The sequence below is a fragment of the Rhipicephalus microplus genome, chromosome 5 (assembly GCF_043290135.1).
Source record: "Rhipicephalus microplus isolate Deutch F79 chromosome 5, USDA_Rmic, whole genome shotgun sequence".
Lineage (NCBI taxonomy): Eukaryota > Metazoa > Arthropoda > Arachnida > Ixodida > Ixodidae > Rhipicephalus > Rhipicephalus microplus.
The window spans coordinates 129,563,853-129,586,341 of record NC_134704.1 but is presented as its reverse complement, the minus strand read 5'-3'; the positions used below and the strand labels follow the sequence as shown (position 1 = coordinate 129,586,341).

Below are 22,489 nucleotides of genomic sequence, written 5' to 3'. Positions count from 1 at the left end.
ATTCGTCCTATACTTGACTACGCATTCCCCGTATAGAATCCACACAAGCAGGGTGAAATCGATAGAATTGAGGCCATTCAAAAAAAAGCTATCAGATTTATTTGTAACCGCTATGATCGCTATGATCGCTACTTTTCACCTTCCCTTGCCCTGTCTTCTCTTGAACTAACCACATTACGCATGCGCCGTCTAAAGGATTCTATGAAACTGCTTTACTGTTTTATTAACTCGGTCTATCGCATGTCCCACAATACCTACATCTCATTTGCCTCGCCGTCCACAAGTAGAAGTAATCACCACCTTAATATCAAGCCTTACCATTGTCGAACTAACACATTCAAATTTAGTTTTTTTCCTTTCACTGCCGAAATGTGGAATCAACTGTCCGGTGATATTCGCTCCGTTCCGCTGGAAAATTTTTTACTTGCCCTTGCTGATTTGCGTTAAGTGTTCTTTTGTTTTATTGCTCTGTTGATCTGTTTGTTTGTTATTTTTTTCTTTTTTTCATTCTGTAAATGCTCACTCCTGCCATAGCCCCAAATTGGGGGCTGCAGTATGTATAAATAAATAAATAAATAAATAAATAAATAAATTTGGGTTCGCAGCGCTCCAAATGTTTGTTGGGAACCTTCGCAGCGTCACAGATGGAAAGCCGCAGGAAAGGAAGTCTCGAAAGTTGTTTACTTGCGATGAGGCACAATATACAGCCTTCGAGACAACTTCTCTGTGCATACTCGTTTTTGAGCCCATACTTTATTTTTTTAACGTGTCTCTTGCATTTACCGATTAATTGCACCACCAGAGCTGCAAGCACATGATGCCACTATGTGTCTTGGCCCACGCAAGAGAGCCGTTAGAGGAGCGAAAATATTTATTTTCAAGTGATATTCTTGGTAAGCCATGCCCACTTCCTTGTGTTTGATGACCGCGGGCACGAAGAGATGGGGTCATTGCAATGCGATACGAGGGAATACAGCTGCCATTACCTTAGTATAAATACACACAACAAATAAGCATATAGGCAAGAGCATAATCCCCGCAGAACCGTCAAACTGCAGCAAATGCGCACAACTACTCATACAGTGTACAATGAAACACGGCAGTAGTTGCCGCAGCACTTGACTCCGGCATGCAGCGAACAAACAGAAAATTTTGGCTACTTTTTCTCTACCGCCTTCGCACAAATTTTCTTCTACGCACTACACATCATTCTTTTGCGAACAACAGTCACAAACAGTTTTGCAGCGAAAAAGTCGCAGCTTTGGCGCAAAGTCGAAGAAATGAACGCGAAGCAACAAATTTGAAGGTCACACGTAGATTGGCAAGAAGATTGAAACGTGCCCTGCGTTTCTTACGCACAAATGACGCACGAAACGCACTCCATGTACAGATGAACGCGAAGAAGCGTCTCAGTTGTTACTTCGCTGTGTCTCAAAGCGCGCCCTTTTCGCAAACGGAGACTGCAGCGATTGCAGTGATCTTTAGGGGCCCGGTAACAACAACAAAATTGTTCCGGTGAAAGTCCAAAACCAGCGAATTCGTACGATCCTCCCCACCGCGAGATTAGGCTGGGAGATTAGAGCGCGCTGGGCTGCGTTGTGACGATGTGACGACGCACGCTTGTTGCGTCATCTTGCTGGTAATGCTGAAAACACAACAGTTCCCTTCCTCTAGATGCCCGCCACTAGGGGTAAGTGGTAGATAGATATAAATAGCTTGTTTTTTGAACGTTCAAAGATGTGCTCCTCTGTGGCTCAGTGGTTAATACCTCGCACTCGCGTCTCATAGGTCCCAAGTTTGATTCCGTGTGCTGGAGTCTTTTTGTGGGTTATTTTTCTGTCTTGCGTTTTCATATATATATATATATATATATATATATATATTATATATGGTTAGTGACAGACACCGGCAGCAAAGTCCAGCTGACAGTGTCCATAGAATTGCTATCACAATAAAACAAAGTAATTGTAGGTGTCATGCAAGCTCTCACGGAGGCAGGAGTGTTTACTCAAAGATTACGCCCTAGCGTTGGCTAACATACATTTTTCTAGATTCACCACTTATTTTTTTTTTGCACTCGTTGGAGCTTTCAGCAGTTTGCAAATGCCACATTTAACAATACTAAGCATAACTGCTCCTTTGATCCTATCTCACGCATGCACTGAATTCTAATACATCCACCGGCTCAAAGAAAACCTAACCACGCAAGCGGCGACTCTTTTTTTGAGCAAAAAACGATTTCCTCGCAAACGTCTGGCGCAGCATTCTAAAAATTTTTTTTTCTTGGTGTGAAGGAATCCACGAAAATAATGCGTGAAGTGAAGAGCACGAGAAAGCTATCAGCGCCGAACAGCGTAATGCGAGAAATGTTAGGTAAAGGTTTGAATGACGAATGCAATACGCATTTTACAAAGTAATGATGGCGTACGTACCTAGCAGCAGCCAAGCTGGGAAGAAGGCGAAACAAGCGAAGACCACGACGCACCCTGGACACGCTATAGGGAGTCATGTGTTGCATCTTACGGCCGGCGTGAAGCTGCCTAGCGCCACCGCTTTTTGCTAGAGGGACCACTCTTAATTTTTATGTTACTGCATGCCAACATTACGAAAAAAGCCAAATCCACCCATCAGCGCGCTTCGTTTCATTGGTTACGATGGAACCAGTCATCGCGTCAAGGACGGTCGACTGAGAATTGTGGTGTTTTCGAGCCAGAGGCATCTTCTTTTGTTGGCTTGTCGTTCCGCGGATTCCAGAATGCTCCCACGCATTACAAGTGTCAAAGCTTATCGTGATATTATTTTTAGAGACACGCGGTGTTTAGATTTATTTAAAGCATTTAACGCCTGTTTGTCTGCTTTGGAATACTTATGCAGCACGATGGCCTCTCAGATTAGTTGCGGCCACGCGTCTCACAACATTGCCACCACAGCCAAACCCCGGGCCACGTGTTAGTCATCATAGTTAGCCTACACATTCTAGCGCACCGCTGAGCTGGTGCGCGTTCTCATTGTATTCATCGTTCATTAGCAGCCGAGCACCTGATGGTGGCTGATTATCTATTTGGCTAAATTGTATACTTGGCTAGTTATGCCAGAACATGCTTCGACCAAGCTAATGAAGCCAAGTCACGGTAAGGCAGATGTAATTAAGGCACATCTTAAAGAGACCATGCTGATGAAGCTATGTAAAGCTAGGGCCGGGCTATCTAACGCGTTCTACTTTATAAGCTAACTAAACCATGCTACTTAAAGCGAAGTTAAACGCAAAGTGAAACCATGCTAATTAGCCATTACTAATATGACACTTAGTATCGTGCTAATCAGAAATACGTTAAATAGCTTCATGCGGATTAAGGCCTTGTTGATTGCGCCCGATATGATTGCCTTTTAATTGAAACATTATCATGAAGACAAAACAGCTCGGTATAATGGTTATTGAGCCTTAGTCAATTAGCAAGATCAAAATTAAGACAGAGCTGATGCAGTCTTCACTTCGAAGCCGAGCAGGCACATGAGTAGACGACCAAAATAAAAAACTGCAAAAAGCTAAGTTATGACGAGCTCTTCTATGGCTCCAGCCTTGCACAAGTACTGAAAGCTCACCAAATTATTTTATATACAAAGAAGTTGCCGCTTAGCGTTCACAGCATCTAACGCTTCACAGTCACACGAGCACCATGACAGTCACAAGTTAAACTGGGGCCTTCTCAAAATTTACAAGTTTGTGTCAGAGTTCTCGCGTGAATCATATTGATTGACAGCCGCCCGTGGCGAAGATAGGGTATGCCCACCACGTTGTCTCTTGCCGAGGATCAGTTATCACGTCGGGTGGCACTAATAATCTATCAGCTTTATTGCGCATACTATGCCCCCACGCTCGCGGAAGTAAAAGTCATCACGCGGCTGCAATGTCTCGCATTCGATGTCACCACGTGGCGCGCTCTCAACGTATCCATTCTAAAGAAAGTATACGGGCTTAAAACCAATCACAGCCGCATTGCCACCATGACGAAAGCGACCCTGCTGGTCACGTGTCTTTATATATAACTGCAATATTTGATAGAAGCAAAACGAGTAGCACGAGTGGGCTGTGTGTGCACCCTTGCGGCCTTCGAGAGTGTGAATTTCTATGATGGAGGTGTAACAAAAGAAGCTGTGAAAAAGGGGACAAATACCAACGAGCACGCCTGTTGCAGGTGCGTATTGAGTTGGCACTGTTAAGATATTTAGAAAACTTTCATGTTTAGAAAACTTCATCCGCGGCGCGCAAATGAAGGATTTCTAAAAATGTTGACTAATTGGCGGTGCTAACGTGTTCCCCCACGGTGTTTCTTTGATAACCACCTCAAATACCATGATTGATATGTGGGGTTTAACGTCCCAAAACCATCATATGACTATGAGAGACGTCTTATTCAACCCATGGTGCACCTTAGTGTACCAGGGATCCGGAGGAAATCTGAGCTTTCATTGCCCGTGCTGAAGCAACTCTCTCTTCTTCTTTTGCACGAGAAATATTCTGACAGTGTACATATATATAGGGAGACCCGCTCAAGTTTGCCCGGTGACGCCAGCGCTTGCCTTTCCCCTGCCAGAAAAAGCGCACAACAGTAGAGTCTTCCGACCCTTCCGCTCTTTTTGGCTTCAACGCATTTGCGAAGCACGCGCTGCACGTGAAACGTCCCTCGTTCCGCGATGTCACCCCAACAGAAAAGGGGGTGACATTGCTGCGTCGTCAACTGACACAATAACCATGCAAACACGAAGAGGTCGACTCCACCAGTGAAATTCTACCGATTGTACGAAACCGATGGTACGAAACAAGCAGATGACAGAAATGAATTAAAGCAGTGCGCCGAAAAAAGTATGTAAACAATTTTTTTCATAAAGATTAGCACGCGCACAATGCATTCAAAATTACGGGTGTTAATTCCTGCGTCACCGTTCCTATAATCTATCGAGTTACTGGGAGATGCACGTCCCCATCTTAAATGTATAAATTTTCAACGCCCGTCTTTAGAGCACTGTTAAAAGATAGCGAAGAAATATTTTATGCTGCTACTATTACTCGATATTGTTGGGGATGTAGTAGTTGAAGCTGTGTGCACATGTGGTATTGATAATGTGTTGTTATATATTTTTAAATCTACGCAGTGCCGACGGAAGTGTGTGGTTGCCAAAAGCTTGGACAACTATGAAAAAAAGAAAAAATGCATTAGCCGTTGTTACACGTCCGTTGGCAGATACAGTGAACTACAGGTTTTCCCGCTCACTTTAATCCAGGAGCCAGCTTAAATAATCTGCACGCCATTAAAATAATCTGAGTGCCGAACTATTTATTCTATGTGCCAAACATTTAATCCAAGCGCCAACATATTTAATCCAAGCGGCAACTCAAGGAGGCCGCGTGCCAGTGAGTTTAATCCAAGTGCCACCGTGTTTAATCCAATTGCCAATGACTTTATTTCAAGTGCCAGTCAGTTTAATCCATGCACAAAAAGCTGAATACAGGGCGTAAAAACAGCAGTGCAATTGAAATGCAGTTCCTACCATATAAAAGACAATAGTCGGAAGGCAGAATAAATCATTATTATTGGTATTCGCCGATGGTATTCGTGAAAAAAAATTACTACCGTGGTTCGCTTGAGCCGTGTTCGGAGTGCTTACACTTTGCTATGTGCAAGTTTGTATAATGAGTGCTTGCCACAGGTGGAATAGTTTTAATGAAAGTGAAAGAAAACGCAGGAACATGTTACCGAATATTTTACAGCGCAATGAAATTCAGTGTCCGTCACTAAAGCTCATAATTGGCTTCGGCACACGCTACAACATTACATGACCGGGCAGGTCATATAATGCGAAGGACAAGCTTCGTTTATAGGAGTGCCGGAATACATATCAAGGTATTGAAAACCTGGCCGAGCCCCGCCGCGGTGGTCTAGTGGCTAAGGTACTCGGCTGCTGACCCGCAGGTCGCGGGTTCGAATCCCGGCTGCGGCGGCTGCATTTCCGATGGAGGCGGAAAAGTTGTAAGCTCGTGTGCTCAGATTTGGGTGCACGTTAAAGAACCCCAGGTGGTCGAAATTTCTGGAGCCCTCCACTACGGCGTCTCTCATAATCAAATGGTGGTTTCGGGGCGTTAAACCCCACATATCAATCAAATCAAAACCTGGCCGTGGGCAGTGATGGGTCAAAGGCAGCTACATAATCAAGAAATTAGAAGGCCGTCATAGGGCAGAGTGAATAAGAGATAATTCCAATATATCTTTGCCCTGAAGTGCACATAAAACGCAAACTGATCATCCTGATGTGGCAATGGAAGTTATATCTTACATTATTGTTTGCTCTTAAATTGTTATTCAAACAAAATAATGTCTCCAATAATACGAACGGTACTGATTGTTCATTTAGCTTGGTAGTATTGTGACGTACTGGACCAACGTGATGAAACGAACACTGAGGAAACAAAATGATAATAACGCGCATTTGTCCTTGGGCCTAGTTTTTTTTTCTGTACGTGTTTCTCTTTTTTTTACGCGGCATTATGCCTCTCATCGCACATTGGAAGATTGCGCAAACCCTGACGAAGACCGGTCCACCGGTCGATACCATTGGTAATAAAATTAAGACAACCGCCAAGTTGTGTTTCTTCTCTTCCCAAGTACGTTTGGCCCATTGGAAATATATATATATATATATATATATATATATAATATATATATATATATATATATATATATATAAATTGGTCAGCTGCCAGTTAGTAATCAGTTCACGTGCTACGTGACGCCTGAAAGGCTCATAAAGAGTGTGCCACACTCGCCGCCATGGCTACTAGTGGCGCTGACTGACACTCCCATGTTTAAATTGATATAGCCTGCCCAATAAAGTGGCTGGAGGGATAGCTGTCGTGGTAGTCAGTGGTAGAGCATCGAACGCGTTATTCGAAGGTGGCAGGTTAGGATCCTGCCCACGGCGAGTTATCTTTTCACCCACTTTTCTTTCTTCTTATTTACATTACAATTGGCCTAATAACTTCCCCTATACTTTCCTGGGCATTATTGTCTGTTAGATCTCATTAATATTGTGTAAACACGAAAAACGAGCCCTTATGTATACACTTGTTTTCCTTATATATATATATATATATATATATATATATATATGTATATATATATATATAATGGCTTAAATATAAAACCTGCATAAAAGCATATTGCACAGCTTTAAGTAAGGCTAAGGAAAAGTATTATTCTAATGATCTACCCACACTACTGAAAAACAACCCAGCTAAATTTTGGAAAGTCATAAACCCCTCCAGCGAAAACCAACACATCTCATTGCATGACTGCAACAACGTCCCTCTCACAGCTAGCCAGTGTCCAACAGCATTTAATTCCTTTTTCACTTCTGTCTTCACGAAAGAGAACAGTACCAACATACCCAACGTAGCTGAGTTCGATTACCAATTTATGGAACCAATAGATATTCAATTAGAAGGCATAATTACAGCCATAAATAATCTTAAGTTGTCGTCTTCATGCGGCGTGGATGGAATCAACTCAAAGGTGCTAAAGAATACGGTAACGATCACAAGCAAAATACTACTTCATATATTCCGGCAGTCTCTCGAAACAGGCATGATACCGTCTGACTGGAAGCTGGCGAAAATAATTCCAATATTCAAAAGTGGAAATAAAACCTCATGCGAAAATTACCGTCCTATTTCCCTTACGTGTATTTGTTGTAAAATTCTAGAACACATCATCGCTTCACATATTTACAGGCATCTGGAATCCAATCATTTCTTTTTCAAAAATCAGCATGGTTTCAGAAAGGGCTTTTCGTGTGAGACTCAGTTGTTTGAATTTACCACAGAGCTTCATGCAAATATGGACAATAATTATCAAACTGATTGCGTGTTCCTCGACTATTCGAAGGCGTTTGACAGGGTTGCACACTGTCGCCTGATATCGAAACTTTCCGCCCTGAAATTAGACTCCCGTACATTATCATGGCTTCGCAATTTCCTGTCGAATCGTCAGCAATACACAACAGTTAACAATTTGTCTTCTTCCCTATCTGACGTTTCTTCAGGTGTACCACAGGGCAGTGTACTCGCGCCATTACTTTTCCTCATATTCATCACTGATCTTCCGCAACATGTCTCTTCTTGCATCAGGGTGTTCGCTGACGACTGCATTATTTACCGTCCAATCAAGAACAGTGAAGATCACCTGTCACTCCAAAACGACCTCGACGTAATTAATGGTTGGTGTAGTGCATGACTGATGACACTAAATGTCTCAAAATGCAAAGTAATGTCGTTCACACGTAAACCTAGCATATCCGAATTCTCTTACAGTATTAATCATTCCATTCTATCGACTGCCACACAATATCGGTACTTGGGCGTAATACTGACACCTAATCTATCCTGGTCCGACCACATTACGGCAATCTCTGCCAGCGCCTCGAAATCACTAGGTTTCTTGAGACGTAACTTGAAAGCTGCACCATCAGGCATTCGCAAATTATCTTACTTGACACTGGTTCGCCCTCAACTAGAATATGCCTGTTCGATTTGGTCTCCCCATCAAAAATACTTAATTGACTCATTGGAAAGAATCCAGAATAGAGCAAGCCGCTTCATTGCCAATAACTACAGTCCGCATTCTAGTATATCACAAATCAAACAGGAACTTTCACTCCCACTCTTGAACATTCGTCGCGACATTGCCCTGCTGTCATTCTTTCATAAAATTACCCATTCTTCCCGAATCACCGTTACTGGTCTGCAAAAACCATATCTCACTTCACGTAGACTACACAATCATCTTAGCTATTCCCGTGTATACGGCTCAACAAACGCGTTCAATCAGTCCGCACTTCCACGTGCTATCCGTCTGTGGAACAGTTTGCCTGACGACATTGCATCCCAGACAAACTTTGACACATTCCGTCATATCTTATCAAGCCACTTCACAAGCCTCAGCAAGTAGATGCCGTATCATAATTCATTGGTCCGTATTGGTTCATTTTTGTGATTGTCACATTCATGTGCGCGAGGATTCTGCCTTGTGGCCGCTGCATGCGCAGGAAATACAGTGTTTCGCACACGGTTACTATGCGTGTATCTTTTGTACATGTTGAACTTTTGTACATGTTGGTTCTTTTTGTTTGACTTATTATTTTCCAATTGTTTCTTTTGTATTTGTTTTAGTTTGAGATGTATATAAGTATTGCGCCCCTTACTCAATTGTTTCTTCTGTACTTTTTTTTCATTTTGAGGTGTCTATATGTATTCCCCCCTTGCTCAATTGTCTGTCTTGTATATTTTTTTCCAGTTTATTTGTATATATGTATAGCCCCCCTTACTCAATGCCCCCCATGGGGCCTGTAAGGTACTTTGAAATATATATATATATATATATATATATATATATATATATATATATTCGAAGGTCGTAGGTTCGCTTCCTGCTCACGGCTGGTAATTTTTTTATCCACTTTTCTTTCTTCTAATTTACATTCAATTGTTTCTAATAACTTCCCCTGTACATTCCTTGGCATTACTCTGTGTTAGATCTCATTATTATTGTGTTAAAACACGGAAAAACGAGCCCTTAGGTATACCTCTTTCCCTTATATATATACATATATATATATATATATATATATATATATATATATGTATATATATATATATATATATATGTATATATGTATATATATATATATATATATATATATATTTATATAGGGAAAGCAGAAGTGCTTATTACTACTAATTATAATTATTTAAGAAATGCAACATAGCCACAGGTGAGTGTATTTATTAAAACAGAACTGTCTCATAGGACTCGGAGACAAACGTTCACAAGTCATCTTCACGCGAAGCGGCAGCCACGAAAGATAAATTGTGCTGATCGAAGGCCGCGCTGTCCACGTGCTGTGTTTCTGCATGGAGTGGCGAGCCGCATCCAGCAGCAAAGAACGCCTGCAGGATGTGCTTGATATTGTCACCTTTGCGATCTGTAGGCCTCTGCGTCACTAGCTTCATCGAGTAGCAGTGGGCATCCAGCAACTGATCGACTGTGCTTGCACTGATTTTTACTCCGGGCATTTCTTCCTCTAGGGCCTCCTTTAATTGCTTTATTGTAAATGTGCAGTTTTTGTCGACAATTCGTCTCAAAGTACTCACGACGTCATGTCCAAACTTCCTTTTTGAACCCCCACCATGCTTCGATGTTTCCCTGTCGGTAGAAGTAATCGATCTTGCTGTTCTAATGTTGATGCCTAGAGCGTCGGCCAGTTGCTTTAGGTCACCGCCACGCCTGTAGACGCCCACAATCCTATAGCCCTGTCGACCAGCGATACTCGGCTGTTTTTTTCTTTTTGACGAGGTTTGTCGGTGTTTCAAAGTGTGGTCCTCGTTTGCGTCCAGCCATGACTTCAAGCAAAGCTCTCTTCTCGTCTGCAAATGTGCCCGTATGAAAACGCACGTGTTTCAAGCAAACGAGCTTCAGCAACACTAAGTGTCGTCTGTTACATGAAAACCGGAGTATCTCCTTTGGTGCATTTATAACAACTTAATTCCACATAAATCTGATTAAATGCAAGTGTAGTTTTTTTAAGTGGTTATTTCTGATTTTGAGAACGAATGAATGTCATCTGTCGGTCACTGTTCTCACTAGGCTGAACACGACTGCGAAAGCCTCAGCGAATAAGCAGCCAAATGCCGTCTGCTGAGCATACGAGGCGAATCTATGCATATGCGATGGTGTACATGCTTAGCTGGAATAATGCAGTAGCGATGAAATATACTTAGACTAACATGAACCCTATGAGCAAATACACTTAGTACCCATAAATGCAATTACTACTCACTGTTTTTTTTTATTTTGGATCTATGACACCAAAACGTTAGGGAGAAGTAGCACTGCGCACTTAATGTCATAAGCGCTAGCATGTATAGGCGAGAGAAAAGTTCTTCCTGTGACGTCATGTTTACGTTATTTTGACATTTATACTATATAAAGTGGCAAACTATGTGTTTCTAGTGCATGGATTAAACTGACTGGCAACTGAATTAAGGTTATTGGCAATTGGATTAAACACGGTGGCACTTGGATTAAACTCACTGGCACGCGGCCTCATTGAGTTGGCGCTTGAATTAAATATGTTGGCACTTGGATTAAATGTTTGGCACATGGATTAAATAGCTCGGCGTCCAGATTATTTCAATGGCGTGCAGATTATTTAGGCTGGCACTTGGATTAAAGTGTGCGGGAAAACCTGTAGTTGTTACTGAGCGTGCAGGGGTAGCCCGAACAACACGGTGCATTTTCGATACGTGACCAAGATAAAATGCCTTTATAGCAATGCGCTCTTCCCCTGCAGATTAGACACCCACAAAAAAGTTTCTCTGAAAGCTGGGCGCTCATCATGATGGTACGCACGCTGTTCGTGAACTCAAGGTACCCGCGATGAGAACGGTGATAATGCAAAGAAAGACACGTGAGATAGATGTCAATTATTGGTGTGGGTCAAAAAGAAGCCCCAAATAGTCCATTTATTTTTGAAGTGCTGTGTATATACCACACGATAACTTGGGTGGGCGCTAGTAAGTTAAGGTATCCCAACTAATGGCAGTCACAGCGCAAGAACCGCTTAACCTAAAGCACGAGAAGCGGCCTTACCCTTGCATCCAGTAACAAACATAGTGCATAGTACACAGAGTAAACCAAATAAAACAGGTATATAATTATGAACGTACAGAAAGTTTTATTCACTTCTAACGTCATAAACAGCGTCGTCTTTCACTTGCGAAACGCACTTCGCTCTGACGAGGACGGCGTCGTCTGCTACAACTTGCTTCGCTGCCCTTTTACCAAACTGCTGCCACGAAAAAATAAATCCTCAATTGTGGCATCCTATTAAATGCGGACAGAGCGCATACATCACAACCGCGCGCGACGCGAGACTCTCAAAAACACGTGCAGAACACGTGCAGCGTGCGAGAAAAGCAACGCGTTTTCAAGCAGGTTGAATGGGACAGCGGAGAGACCAACACTCGAGTAACCAGTTTTCTCCCCACATTGACTGACAGCGCCATGCTCCGCAGCGCCTCCCTCGGCGTGGGTGTCCTCTATACCGATGGCTCTACGAACCGCCAGTGTTCGTCAGATGTAGTAGTTGTCTCAGCAAGAGGTGTTACCATCAGCTTTACGACTGACCACTCCACGGCATCTACAGCAGTGGAGCTAGCTGCTTTGCGCGCTGCACTTTGTGTGGTCAATCGGGAACCACCGAAACAATGGTCGCTTTTCAGTGAATCTAGGGCTGCCCTACAATCTGTGCTCTCAGCACTGCGTCGCGGGCCCTACGAACAGCTTGTTTTCGAAATTCGATGCCTTCTTCACACTTCACACGAGAAAGAGCAACATGTGACGCTTCAATGGCTGCCAAGTCACTACGGCGTCATAGGGAACGAACATGCCGATATTGCCACGCGGGCAGCTCTTGAAGGAACACGAAAAGAAGCCATACCACCTTCGCGGACCGATGCTGCCAGTAATCATCAACGACTTGCGCGTGAAATCTTGTTTTCACTATGGTGCCCACCAAGCAACGAGACGAATCGTCAACACCACCTGTCCTCTTTGATGACTCCCCGCATGCCCACTGGGCTCAATCGAAGAGAAGCCACCCTTTTTCATCGCTTATAGCTAGGGGTGGCATTTACGAAATCTTATTCATTTGTCAGAGGAATGGCCGACAACGCTCTCTGCGATGCCTGTCGTTGCGAAGAGACGCTACACCACAGCCTTTGAGACTGTCCATTGTATGATATCCAGAGACACTCACTGGCGTCTGTTCTCACGCGCATTGACAACAGCCAATTGTCTGTGGACACTACTCTATCAAGTGCCTGAGAGAAGACATTGCAACAGAAGGCGACAAAAGCACTGTTGAAATTCCTACGCCACACGGACTTGAACAAGCGGCTGTAACAGCAATGTCACACACCACGAAAGACATGACTGGACTATGACTGAGTGTACGCGCGTGTGCTGCCCAATGTGCTGTGTTTATCTCTCTTCCCTCTCTCCTCTCTGTCTTTCATCTCCCCCATCCTCCTCACATGCGCAGGGTAGCAAACCGGCTGCCTATTGGCTGGTTAACCTCCCTGCCGTTCTTTTCCTCCTATTTGCCTTTCCCTGTAGTGGCGGGCTCCGGAGATTTTGACCACCTGCGGTTCTTAAACGTGCACCCAAATCTGAGCACACCGGTCCTACACTCCAAGCCGCAAAGGAGCGAAAACAGAGCAAAATGGGACTAAGTGCTGAATTTCGTCCCTGCAACCAACCATTAGTCCATGGAGGAATTAACTGCAAGACGGAAGTGCCGTGTGCAAAAAGAGGGAGGAACTGTTACACCATGCGGGGCAACGTTTACTACCGTGGAACTTACCGACGCAGTGGTGGCCTTGAAGGAATGATCAGCATGTGCGTAAGCAAATAGTTCCCTTAAGAAATGAGCTGTTCGCAGTTTCAGTTAGTGTAAATGATCGTGAAAACTACAGCAGCTGCGTCAGAAGCAGAGTTATATTGTTGATTTGCGATAAATATAAACAAATGTGTAAGCCTCCTACTCAAAACCAATTAAGGCTGGTGTACCTCAGGGTAGCATTTTGGGCCCATTGCTCTTTAATTTATATGTGAATGATATAGTAAATATTTGTGCTAATACTAAATTTATCATTTACGCAGATGATACAAGTGTTTTTATTACAGGACGTGACCCTTCAAACCTCATTGAAAAAGGCAACGTCGTCCTAAATAAAATTCACACTTGGAGTATCGCCAACTCTTTGAACCTAAACGCGGCTAAAACGAAAGCTGTTATATTTCGGCCTCAAAACAAAACACTGGGCATCACAAACAGTCTAAAGTTAGGTACATCAACTATAGAATTATCACGCGTTGCTAAAAGCCTGGGAGTCATTTTTGAAGAGCATATGACGTGGACAGATCAAGTGAATGCCACCTTAAATAAACTTTCAAAAACTGTAGGTATATTGTCAAAGTTTCGTTACGTCCTGCCTCAAAACATAAAATTGTTAATTTATAAATCACTATTTTTGTCTAACTTATCTTATTGTCACTTAGTCTGGGGCACGACCACCAAAACCAACGTTCAGAAATTACACAAACTTCAAAAGAAAGCCATTCGTAACATCGTTAGTGCCGCATACGATGCCCACACGGAACCGATTTTCAAGGCTCTGCACTTATTCCCAGTACATGAGCTATATCACACAATTTTAAACAATCGCTATAAGTCGGCTATAAAAAATAACGACACATTTTTCACAGAATTGTCGGCGCTAACTCGCGCTGAACATGTGCGAATTTTGAGGACTCGTGAAGTCTGGAGATTACCAAGACCACGAACCAATTACGCAACACAGATGTTGAAATATCAGCTACCGCTACTACTTAACATATCCGAAAAACATAAGTAACACTTCCGCGTACTCAATTCGCATGTGTATGATGATAAAATGTACCTGTGAATCTCTCTCTCCCCCTTCATTTTGAACGAGTGCATCTCTGTATACTATACCAGTGCCTTTTTTTTTTTTTTTTTTTTTTCCCACTAGCTCGCTTATGTTGTTGCAATGAAGATAACTGTTATGTGCCCGTTTTTGCCTTTGTACGCCACGATTGTACGCCACTCTGTACGCCACGTTTGCCAAGCCCGGGGGTACGGACCCTGTCAAGCCTCATCTATGGCTTTTTGTCCGTACCCACCAAGCTCCACTGAATGTCTTTGAAGCTGAAATAAATCATGATTGATTGATTGATTGATTGAAAGAGAGAGAGAGAGAGGGCTCGAGCTCAAGCTGCATCAATGCGCGGCGTGGTGTTCTCGGCAAGCTAACCCTCATTGTTGTAGTGGTGTGTTGGGGAGTTTCTATCATTACGTGGTTGTGATTGCTGACTCTTGTAGTGCAGTGAATCATCTCTGCGCTGTAGAAAACGTGATCCGCTAGTGTAATGAAGTGCTACGCTTTCGAAATGCTATGCACCATTTGGAATATCGCCTGAGAGGTGAGTGTAAACAAGGCTCTTATCACTGAGCGATATTTTATCTGTGAGAGGTTGATATGTAACGAGTGCCGTTTGTTTCACACTCACGTTCTTCGCGAACAAAACACGCATGGTTAATGACCTCGCTATACACAGCGTTGCGAACGCTGCTCGGTCTGATATATAATTACTAATGTGATGGCTAACGTAGTAACCATAAGCTGTAGCAAGTACAGCTGTTCAAAAATTATGTTTCTTTCAGTGCAGCACAAATAAGCATTGTTCATCAGAGATTTCCGCATCTTTTAAAAAAGAAAATTCACTTATTTCCACACAATGTCAACTTTTACAAGGTAAATAACTAGTTCAGGAAGGTCGGCTGTTAACATTGCATGTCTAGCTTGGCTGGGCACCACTAACACAGGCAGTCAGTGACCACCTCAGTGATATCGCTCGTTTGTAGCGATGCTAAGTATGTTTCAATTTTATATCGCTACAATGAAGCGCAAGCTTCATTAATAGGTGGGCCCACAAGCGGATCGCAGTGGAGCATTCAGGCGTTCAACTCTAGATAGATAGATATGTGGGGTTTAACGTCCCAAAACCACCATATGATTATGAGAGACGCCGTAGTGGAGGGCTCCGGAAATTTCGACCACCTGAGGTTCTTTAACGTGCACCCAAATTTGAGCACATGGGCCTACAACATTTCCGTCTCCATCAGAAATGCAGCTGCTGCAGTCGGGATTCGATCCAGCAACCTGTGGGTCAGCAGCCGAGTACTTTAGCAACTAGACCACCGTGGCGGGGCGCGTTTCACTCTAGAACGAGTTTCTTAACTTCATAACACGTGTTGAATGGTTCATTGCATTTTAAATGACGGTTTCAGTGAAAAAGCAGTTTCCCTCTCATTTTTACGCGATTAGACGTAACTACAAGTGCACGAACAGTTCAGTTTAAAGTAATGAATGCTTCTGCAATTACTTTTTAAGGAAATTAATGACTAAATATGTTGCGCCTTCCTAGAATAATCAATATCTTGCAGCTACGAACAAGCTCTCTGCAGCTGTCAATGATGCGGATGCACTTTTCGAAGTTGACTGGACAGCATCTATTTCAATAAAGCTTTGTTTCTTTTATTGTCCCTGTGCAGGAAAACAATCACATATTTCGTACTGAAAAAAGTTGCTGAGATGATGTGTGTGCACGATGGTGCAGAACTGACAAGAGTCGCTGAAACTTGGCTGCTTCTTTAAACATTTTTGTTTTTTTTTCTTTGTCATTAAACAGACATTGTCACTGGACGATGTTACCAACCGTGCTCTGTACTCTGAGAAGCGAGAAAACTTGACACAGCGCCGGCAACTTATAAGACAACAGTTATTTATACATACACACATCAAGCACACAAATGCACTCGAACCACGCATGAGGAAATATCTATTCAACGCATTTTACATTTTCACTGTAACGTGATCCTCGAATGGTTGCTTGCCAAACACTGAAGGCTTAAGTCCAATTTTTATATAGTTTAAGATACATAACAGAACGTGCAGCGTGCAGATGTTGACAACATATGCCCCGGTAATTTTAACTCCGCTATGAACTGGAGTGTGGTACAGTGGTTAGCGTACGTGACTGCTGATCCAATGGTGACGAGTTCGAATTATGTGTATCCGACGTGAATTTCCTGTAGTTTATTTCTGAATTTACATCTTGTGTGTTGATTGTATATGTCGTCGAATGCATTCATAACCTCTAAACCCTCGTTAATTAAACCGGAAATTGTACTAAATTCGTTTTGAGAGGGAGCCGTTAATGGGACTTGTACTTGAACCTCCGCGCTGCAGAAGTTCTGGTTTCTGAAAAAGAAACTGAATACCGCACCCCCTAGCGCTAAGCTTTTAGCTTATAATACTTGCGTCAGAGCTAAATTGGAATATGGTTCAATCGTATGGGTCCCTCACGACAAAATTGATGTTGCAGAACTAGAACGGGTTCAAATAAAAGCAGTTCGCTTCATATTCAATAAGTATAGAATGACTGACTCGCCTCCCTCAATAATGAAGCAACGTAGCATCCTATCGTAAGAATCGCGCAGAAAGGTCAACAGGTTACGTTATTTTTATAATTGTTTCATCGTAAATACAAAAGTAACCATGTCTGATTGTGTACGTTTCCACTCAGATAGGAAGACTAGACACACCCACAGTAGGGCACTTGCCCAAATTTTCGCTAAAACAAAACTGCACAAATACTGGTGTTTTTCTAAAACTATGTCCGAATGAAATGATCTGCCCTCCACTGTTTTTGGTGCCAGTAATTTAGTATGCGAACTGAAAAAATCAGTGTTATGTTTCATGATTGTACTTTACAATTTGCGCGTTCACATTTTAATTATTGCTTTTTATTTCTTTGTTTTCGCTGTAATTGCGATGCTTAGTTATTTTTTTATTCTGTGATTGATGTAAGACCCCTCCTGCACGGGCCACGCGGTGGTATGCACTATTGCTAAATAAATAAATAACAGTTCATCCCTACGCAGTTCCTTCCTCCCACAAAGGGGTAAATTTTGCTCCTTGGCATTTAGTCTCTCAAAACTACTGAGAATAAACAGGTGGTCCCCAGACAGTTACTTCTGAAAAGACGATTCGTTCATACTTTGGGGAGTAATGGTTGTGGCGAGGAAGTTACCCCCCTAAAGGACGAACCACAGACCCCTTTTTGTCCTTTGCAACTTAGCGAGTACAGCATTTTCACCTCTATAGAAAATGCAGCTCTTTAGCCGGGATTTGATCCTGCGACCTGTGGGCCAGCAGCCGAGTACCTTAGCCACTAGACTACCGCGGTGGGGCTAACGCCTCAAATGTCTCACATGCGTTTTCAGTGCCACGCGTGTTCTTGTAACCAACGATACTATCATATGCCAAGCACTGCCGTCATGCCATGGTCGTCACTGAGTGAGCTCAGAGTAAACTCGTCTGCCCGAGAAGTTCGGGTCATCCTGCATAGCACCCCAAATCTGTATCAGCAGCTTTTGCACTCCATTACACAATGAAGGTAATTATGACTCACCAATATTCACTGATAATGGTAATATACGGTTTCTGGCACTGGGAGACGAACTATTGAAAACTGACATTGTAAGTGTCGGTTTGCAGAAATGGTACTCACTGATTGGATCAAGTACGGACATGTCTATACCACTACTTTGCACGTGACAGCCACACAAATGAAGAAAACGTAAATTATTTGTTATCTTCTGTAGCGTCGCTACATTTCGGAGATTGGCGCCACGTACTGAGGCACCTGCGATATATAATAATCTTTGTACGTGACGAACAGAAAGCCCCTCAAAGCTTCCAAATGCTAAATAAGCATTTCACTGGGGTCCCTTGTGGATTATACACTTTGTTGACGTAAGCCAGCCGAGCTAACATTTAGAGCCATAAATGCCCGCCTATAATTCATGAGGTTCTTGAACTTCAAGAATTATTTTTTGAAAGTCAGCGCCCACATAGTCATCAATGACAGAAGTAAAAAAGAGAGACAAATTCAGTGCGCCCTGATTCGGTATAAGTTTCTCAGGAAGTATGCATCCGGAATAACCGAGTTGGAGTGTAGAAGACACATCACAATTTTGACAGGCAAATGTCATTGAATACTCCTCACAATTGTCGTATGTCGTAGAGTACACCGTGATAAAAAGACAACACGTCGGATCTGCCTGGACGTACACTAAATAGCCGTTGTTTTTTCCTTATTTTTTGTGCTATAGGAAAATTGTTCATCATGCGTGCACCTAAATTTTATATATATAACGCTAGAGCGTTGATTTTAATGATTTCGTGACCTTCGGGTCAAGTCATTCACGTTATTATACCCACTACGTACAGGACGTTAACATTGATGCCATGAGCTCTCATTCATGTCAAAATGTGCGTCATCTGACGCACATTTTGTATATGACAAAGTAATAAAACATTCCCTATTTAATAACAATGACGTCTTGTATGTATGTGTGGACATACGCGACATGCACGTCCTGTGTTCACGTCAAGATTTCAAATTCAAGTTGGCATTTTCATATTATGCCAATTTCTCATTACATCGAAGTAAAATAAAACACCGCGAAAGTTTACAGTGCGTGTAGTGACCGAGTCCATGCCATGTATGTGATAATGTACTACATCCCATATACGACATGATAATCATGTCATGACGTGTCATTTCCACTCGTCATACACGAATTCCATGCCACGCCATAGTTGGTGCATATGAAGCCCATAGAATAGCCGTAAGAGCACCAAGGCCGCTATAATATAGTTATTTGCGTTGCGAATTGGCGATGTACGGACTAAGGGTCCATAACACAACGCATGCCGCTGCGACGCTGCTTGGCCACTTCTCAAAGGCTTTTGCTGCTGCCCATTGAATAAACCTGAGCGCAATGTAGTGAGAGTGCCTTCAAACCGCTCACTTGTTGTAAGGTGACGTCTCGTCCTTAAGATAACGTGCGAACCTGCGCAGCCGCTCACTTTGGTGATACTTTTGCTGCTGCTTCTTGTGTAGATAGGTTGGCTAAAGGCTTACCCTACGAAGCGATCGGGAAGGGACGCGGCAATCTCCACTGCCGTCATGAACAAAGACAGATTTGCCGGGTTCGTCGACTGAAGTAAGTTCATTGAAATTGGAAAGTACAAGACATATAGCATTTCCCTCCGCAGGTATGTTACACGTAATTTCAAGAAACTCGCAATATATGTCTGAGCCATTATATTCAGCGAAAGGCGCATACCGTAAGGAAATGTTTGCCAGGTAGTTCAGCTACAACAGTAATGGTACACTGTGGCGTTATGTAGTGTAACAAGATATGTGCGCTGTTATCTAGGACAAAATTTCAAGCATTCAGATCTGCCTATTTTTTATCACCATTTGTTGCCACATTGAAATCTAACGAGGCCCCAGGCCGTGACTCTCAGGCTTCTGCAGACAAAGTCGTATCCCACACTATCCGTCTTCCGTAGGTACACAGAGGTCTCCCGTCTGTGTACAGACTGTGGGGCGGTTAGCGACTTTAAGCAGATGCTCTGGGCGTGCTCCTCTCTGCAGCACCACACAATCCACGGCTTGACAGAGGAAGCCTTCTCTGCTTTCCTCACGAGCCACGACTGGTTTGACCAACTCCGGGCTGTCCAGAAGGCCCACGATGCGGCGGTGAGGCTTGGCCTGCCTGTCCCAACGTGGGAGCGGCCCGCAGTCTTTCCCTATAAAAACAAGGTGACGATTCTTCCGGACCCGAATAAAGTTAACTATCTATATATTTATCTACTTGTGTTTTTCGTATTTGGAGAGTAATTCTCAACCGTCCTAATTTGTCAAAGCGCAAGTGTTCTGATGGGAATAAAACGTGGAAGCACTTCTTCGGAGTAATTAAGAGATGGAAGACTATAATTATAATTTTGATTTGACCGCGTAAATGTCCGACGTCCCCTGCGACACTCTGAGTTGAAGAATATTTCATCTATTCAGACCTATTCTCTCAAACTTTGCAGTTTTTTTTGTAGTAACAGGTAAGCAAAACACATCGGAAACAGAGAAATGAGCCCCTACACTTGTAAAAAACTTAACGTGCACAGATAGCGCGCGCTTAGCTTATCTATCCTTGGTGTATGCAAAAACCAACCTGCTTGCATCGCATAGTTTCGCAAACTGCACAGCTGCTTCATTAGGGACCTAAGGGGGCCACATGTACTATGCACCACATGTTAAAAATTCCCATAATATCTGTCGCTTGGCTCGTCGAAGTATCTCTGGCAGACTTCCGGCTTCTTGTTCACTCTCCACATTGTCTTCCACGGCACAGTAACCACGTTTTTCTTCCTGCCGTATATCTCCTTCTCCTACATTGTCGCTGCCGCTAGCTGAAAGCCTGAAATCACACCCACACTTCACTCCCCTGCTCGCACCAAGAACTTCAGCCATCGGCAACTACAACGCTCCCCTGCTTCCGGTCTCCGCGGGGAATCACTCTACAGACTACCGGAGATCGCGTTTGACAGAGAGCGTTAAAGAAGCCGCCGGCTGGTTCACTCCAGGGCTTGAATTCACAGTTCTTTTGGAAAACCTGAGTATGATCTTGCTTCAAGTCTGGCAACTTGCGCACTACATGGACTCAAGAGACAAAAAAGGGTAGTCGGGCAGAGGCTTGTTTGTTATTCAACTGTTTGAATGTACGCCATGTTGCCGATGGCACAGCGCTGAGCGCCAATAAAGGCTCCAGAGAAATATTGCCACAAAGGCATAACATTTTCAGAGATCAAAGGTTGTCGCTACAAGTCGAAGAGATCGACATCCTCAAAGAACAATGAGCATGGTTACAGCTGAGGACAGCCTAAGCTCAACAGCTTTGGCCCAACTCATAGGACAGAGGACTCCTTTGGAACAAACCAGCAGACACAGCTCTTCTTCACAACATTGGTCTTGGAGGCACACACCAAAAGACCAAGAAACTACCATGCCAGATCCAAGATTTATATAGGGTACAACAAATTCCTCAAACTTATATCCGACATTACATGCAGGGTTCAGAAAAAACTCGAGCAGCATACGTTGACAAAACAACAAGGATCTTCAATACTGCGAGATTCACAGATGATTCACCGTACTGGGCAAACGCAAAAAAATAGTTGCGGTTGTCGTAAACAGAAGAGGTAAGATAATGGCCTGTGCTACGGTTTCTCAAGCAACGATCATAGAATCAGAAGAGGTTGTCATTGCCTTAGCTATAAGGGAAGGCATGGAGCGCAACGCTCTACTGACTATTATCACAAATTCTCAGGCCTCATGTAGAAATTACCAGAAAGGAAAAATCAGTGCCCAGGCACAATGTACACTTATCTAAAGTAGCAGAGATTTGCACATGAACTATACCCTGGCAATCACTTGCGCCCCGGGACACGAAGATGTTACTGGTAACTTCAATGCAGATGAGGTGGCTCGAAATTTCACTAATTACCGAGCGGCCGATGGTAACACCATAGAGGACCCGTCACCCATCGATCTCAGTTACAAAGCGATCCTGCAATAATAAAGAGATTTGCGAAGACAATACTCAGTGCCACACAAGAACCTTTCGGCCATGGATTCTTCGACGTTACGCCGACTTCAAACTAACACATGAATAAGCATCCGCAGACAGCATACATACTACGCCACAGCATACAAAAACATACCAATGGTGTGGAAGTACGCAGACGCTCTACCACATCACGTGGGAATGTACGCCACACACCAAAGAACAGAAAAGGGACAACAGCAGAAAGAGGTGGGAGGCGATGCTGTCCAGCGCTGCCCTTGGGAATTAGCTGAGGCTAGTCAGGGGGAGAGAG

General features: G+C 43.3%; 1 protein-coding gene across 2 annotated transcripts in view; it reads right to left on the bottom strand.

The window, feature by feature from the left end:
- LOC142817378 (uncharacterized) overlaps positions 1-18,456 on the bottom strand; it is a 72,596-nt gene extending 54,140 nt beyond the window's left edge. Inside the window, exon 1 of one of the 2 annotated variants that reach the window (XM_075894407.1) lies at positions 18,174-18,456. In XM_075894407.1, the coding sequence (XP_075750522.1) occupies positions 18,174-18,294 (121 nt within the window). In that variant the 5' untranslated portion in view covers positions 18,295-18,456. The remainder of the gene's footprint in view (positions 1-18,173) is intronic. The other variant, XM_075894408.1, reaches the window with a different exon arrangement.
- Between the last annotated feature and the right edge of the window lie 4,033 nt (positions 18,457-22,489).